General features: G+C 40.4%; 1 protein-coding gene across 1 annotated transcript; it reads left to right on the forward strand.

Moving 5' to 3' along the window:
* Positions 1–836: 836 nt before the first annotated feature.
* LOC107022217 lies at positions 837–2998 on the forward strand. The gene is made up of 2 exons (XM_015222894.1): positions 837–911; positions 1313–2998. The coding sequence occupies exons 1-2, from the start codon at positions 837–839 to the stop codon at positions 2996–2998; spliced, it is 1761 nt and encodes a 586-aa protein (XP_015078380.1).
* The last annotated feature ends 2258 nt before the right edge of the window (positions 2999–5256 follow it).

Below are 5256 nucleotides of genomic sequence, written 5' to 3' on the forward strand. Positions count from 1 at the left end.
ATGCAAAGTGATAAGTTAGATATCTCTAAATCCTTAATAGGAATCCTTTCCTAGTGTATTAGATGCAAAGTGATAAGTTAGATATCTCTAAATCCTTAGTTCGCCATCTACAGAATTTCACCTCGTACCTTGGTCTGGCGACGTGTGTGTATAATTTACTAAACTTTTCCATTACCTCATATTATACATCATATCGATGTATGGCTTAGTTACTACTTCGTACCAATCGACAATAGCCTATTAGATAGTATCATGCTAGATATATGTTGATATTTCTTTTCTTATTAACTACCTCCTTGGTCTGGAAAGTAGCAACAAGGCGAGTTCTAACGTTACCCACTATTAAAAGGACTTGTAACCGAAAAATTATCAATACATGCAGAGACACTTTTCAATAATTTCTTAATTAATAGGATTACTTCATTAATTGCTCATTGTTTTCTTAACCCTAGTTGTGGATTTATTTACCCATGCTTTCAAGATCACAATTCATAGTTTTGGATGAAGAGATCATGAACTTACTTAACAAGAAGAATAAACCCAAAATTCCAACTTGAAATTTCAAGAAAAATCCTTCAAACCAAATCGAGAAATCAATCAATTGCCAAAGTGGCAAAAATCAATCTCCAATAAACAAAGTAGAACAACAGCAATAGTAGTTGACCCCAAAAAATAAGGTCTTAATACCCTTTATATAAAAAACAAAGTCCTAATGAAAAAGAAATTCTAATAGGGAAAGTTTTGTGGCATCAATTGACAAACCAACTGACGGACCGTTGATCAATCGACGGCTCGTAGTCTGATTCTGTTAGACCCGCAAACTACTTGATCTAACTATGTGCAGACATCTCAAGGACTTGGGCATTGGTCTTGTCATGGATGATGGCAAAACAGTGCAACACAAGTTCAAGGTGCTTGGGTGTTGGCAAGGCAGCTTGAACGTGCATGGCTTACGTGCGGGCTAAGGGCATTGACAAGGCAGCATATTGACTTGATGAGGCAAGGCTGTGAAGACTTTGCAATGTCAGGGACAAAGGCAGTTCACCCGAAATTGCTGAAATAAAACTAAGTGTTGGAAGACAGCTAAAATATTCTAAGTGTTGGAAGCTGGCAGAAATATTCTAAGTGTTGGAATGAAGCCTGAAATATTCTAAGTGTTAGAATATTAGTATTTCGTGTAGATAAGAATGTAATTTGAATTAGATTCTATCTGTTAGAAATATAGCTGTTGGAAAGTTAGTTTTGAACCCTGTGATAACAAGTGTCGGCCAGGTGTCATTTGTAACCGCCGCTTGTAACGCAAAAACTGTAGGGACTGCAGAAGGAAAATGAGAACCTTCGTGCAGAGCTCGTTGTGTTGTGTCGGTCTGTGGCTACGTTATGTTCAACTTGTGTTGAATCGTCTATGGTAAAGATTCCAGAACCTAAGGCCTTTAGTGGCGCAAGGAGTGCTAAAGAACTGGAAAATTTAATCTGGGACATGGAACAATATTTTACAGCTGCAAGAGTGCCGGAAGCTGATAAGTTGAATATTACCACAATGTATTTGTCGGGTGATGCGAAACTTTGGTGGAGGACTCGTAATGCAGACGACGTAAGTGCTGGTCGTCCTAGAATTGATACATGGGATAAGCTAATCAATGAAATGCGTGATCAATTTCTTCCTAGCAATGCATCTTGGCTTGCAAGGGATAAATTTAAAAGGCTAAGGCAGACGGGTTCAGTGAGGGAATACATAAAAGAATTTACCCCTGTGATGTTAGACATACAAAATATGTCTGATGAGGATAAACTTCACAACTTCATTTCGGGCATGCAAGGCTGGGCTCAAAACGAACTACGAAGGCAGAATGTTAAAGATCTGCCCGGGGCAATTGCTGCCGCCGATTCGTTAGTGGATTTCCGGACGACTCGTCCTTCGACAGATGTCCCCTCCACTTCAAAAACTAAGAAAAAGAATGAGAAGAAAGGGGAATGGAGAAAGGATAGTCGTAAAGACAATACAAATGATAAAGGAAAGGCACAAATGAAGGATGGGAAAGACAGGCCAAAGAACAAATATGGAAATTCGAAGGGCTGTTGGACTTGTGGTGGTCCTCATTTGGCCAAATCTTGTCCAATTCAGGAAAAAGTGAATGCTTTGCTTGCTGGTAATATGAATCAAAGGGAGGAGGATGAAGAAATCGTGGCTGCAATGGCAACCCCATTGGGATTGTCCTTCAATCACATTATGGGGATCAATAATGTTGGAGAAATCTCTAGTACTTCGAATCCTCATGCTTCCTTAATTCATATAGAAATGAAAGTGAAAGAACAACGTGTGATGGCAATGGTTGATACAGGGGCCACACATACGTTTGTAGATGTGAAGATTGCTACAAAATTGGGGCTGAAGTTGTCTAAAAGCCCTTCCTACGTCAAAACAGTCAACGCTAAGGCACAAGCCATTGTGGGCATGGCTTATGGTGTGTCTATGTCAACTGGAAGTTGGGTGGGAAAACATAACTTGATGGTGATGCCGCTTGGTGACTTTGAAATCATACTTGGGATTGATTTCCTAAGAAAATTCCAGTTTGTTCCGTTTCCTCACTTAGATGGAGTGATGGTCATGAATGGAAGCAATGCTGGTTTTCTCAAAGGTGTTCATCCGTTTGGGAACATTAATAAAGTTGCAAAGAAGAAAGACAAGGGAATGTTGTTGTCTGCTATGTCAATCGACAAAGGGCTGAAGAAAGGTGAAGACACTATACTTGCTGCCTTGGTCGAAGTAAAACCTGATGTGAAACTGGAAGTGCCTGATTGTGTTGGTGAATTGCTTAAACAGTATGTTGATGTTATGCCGCCTGAATTACCAAAGAAATTACCACCAAGGAGAGATATCGATCATAAGATTGAGTTGCTGCCTGGTACGGTTGCTCCTGCACAGGCTCCTTATCGTATGGCTCCTAAGGAATTTGTTGAATTACGCAAACAATTGAATGAATTGCTAGATGCTTGATTGATTCAGCCGTCTAAGGCTCCATATGGTGCTCCTGTTCTATTTCAAAAGAAACGGGATGGAACAATGCGAATGTGTGTAGACTACCGGGCGCTAAACAAGGCAACTATAAAGAACAAGTATCCGGTTCCGTTGGTGCAAGATTTGATGGACAGGTTGAGCAAGGCATGCTGGTTCACAAAACTTGATCTGAGGGCAGGTTATTGGCAGGTTAGGATAGCAGAGGGTGATGAACAAAAAACAACATGTGTAACTAGATATGGTTCCTATGAATTCCTTGTAAAGCCGTTTGGGCTGACTAGTGCCCCGGCAACGTTTTGCAACTTAATGAACAATGTAATGTTTGACTATCTTGATGACTTTGTTATTGTTTATTTAGATGATATAGTCATTTATAGTCGAACATTGGAAGGACATGTTAATCACCTAAGTTTGGTTTTGTCTCAATTAAGGAAATACACGCTTTATGTCAAGATGGAAAAGTGTGAATTTGCTCAACAAGAGATAAAGTTCTTGGGGCATCTTGTTAGTAAAAACCAAGTTCGAATGGATCCTAAGAAGGTGCAAGCCATTGTTGACTGGCAGGAACCTCGTTATGTGAAGGATTTGAGGTCGTTTCTTGGCTTGGCTAACTATTACAGATAGTTTATTGCTGGTTACTCAAAGAAGGCAGCGACTTTGACAAATTTGTTGAAGAAGGATACGAAGTGGGTTTGGTCTGAACGGTGTGACGAAGCATTTCAGAATTTGAATAATGGTATCGCATCTGAACCTATACTCAAATTGCCTGATTTTGAGTTACCATTTGAAGTGCACAATGATGCGTCAGACAAAGCAATTGGTGGCGTATTAGTGCAGGAAGGTCATCCAGTGGCCTTTGAAAGTAGAAAATTGAATGATGCTGAACAAAGATAGTCAACACATGAAAAGGAAATGGTTGCGGTGGTACACTGTTTGCAGGTTTGGAGAGTTTATCTCTTGGGCACTCGATTTGTAGTGAGAATTGATAATGTAGCAAATACATTTTTCAAGACACAGAAAAAGTTGAGTCCTAAACAAGCACGGTGGCAAGAATTCCTGGCAGAATATGATTTCATGTGGGAACATAAACCAGGAAAACACAACCAGGTTGCTGATGCGCTGAGTAGAAAAGAAGTGTTTGTTGCAGTATATTCAATTTCAAAACTGGAAACTGATTTCTATGATAGAATCAGGCTGTGTGCTGCAAATGATTCATTGTATGTTAAATGGATGGGTCAAGTGCAGGATGTCACAATGAGACGGTATTGGATCGAGGATGATCTGCTCTATTTTAAAGGGGGGAGGATCGTTGTACCAAATCAGGGCGGGTTGCGCAAAGACTTAATCAAAGAGGCGCATGACTCTGCTTGGGCTGGACATCCCGGTGTTGAAAGGATGTTAGCCTTACTGTCTCGTGTTTATTTTTGGCCGAAAATGGAATACGATATAGAGGCATACGTCAAGACTTGTCATGTTTGTCAAGTGGACAAGACTGAACGTAAGAAGGAAGCAGGTTTGCTGCACCCTTTGCCTATTCCTCAAAGGCCATTTCTATTAGTAAGCATGGATTTCATTTCTGGATTCCATAAAGTAGATGGCAAAGCATCTATCATGCTGGTAGTTGACAGGTTTTCAAAAATATTCTGTTTTATTGCTGCTCCTAAATTGTGCTCATCTGAAGTTGCTGCTGAGTTGTTCTACAAACATGTGGTTAAGTATTTTGGTGTTCCGGCTGACATTGTGAGTGATAGCGACGCAAGGTTCACTGGTAGATTTTGGACAGCATTGTTCAATATGATGGGAACTGAATTAAAATTTTCTAATGCAAATCACCCACAAACAGATGGACAGACGGAAAGAATTAATCACTTTTTGGAAGAGTACTTAAGGCACTATGTGACAGCAAGTCAACGGAATTGGGTAGCATTGTTAGACACTGCGTAGTTTTGCTATAATCTGCAAAAGTCGTCTGCAACAGAAATGAGCCCTTTTGAAATCGTCATAGGCAGACAGCCTATGACGCCACTGGGTGTTGCCAAATCTAAAAATCAGGGAAAGTGTCTAGCATCATACAGGGTTGCAAGGGACAGACTTGAAATGTTATCTGAGGCACAAGATAGCTTGCGCAAGGCTCAGCGGCGCATGAAGAAATATGCTGATCAACATCGTCGCTCAGTTGAGTTCAATGTGGGTGACATGGTGTTGCTGAAACTTACCCCACAAATCTGGAAATAGAT

Source organism: Solanum pennellii, chromosome 6, assembly GCF_001406875.1.
Source record: "Solanum pennellii chromosome 6, SPENNV200".
NCBI lineage: Eukaryota > Viridiplantae > Streptophyta > Magnoliopsida > Solanales > Solanaceae > Solanum > Solanum pennellii.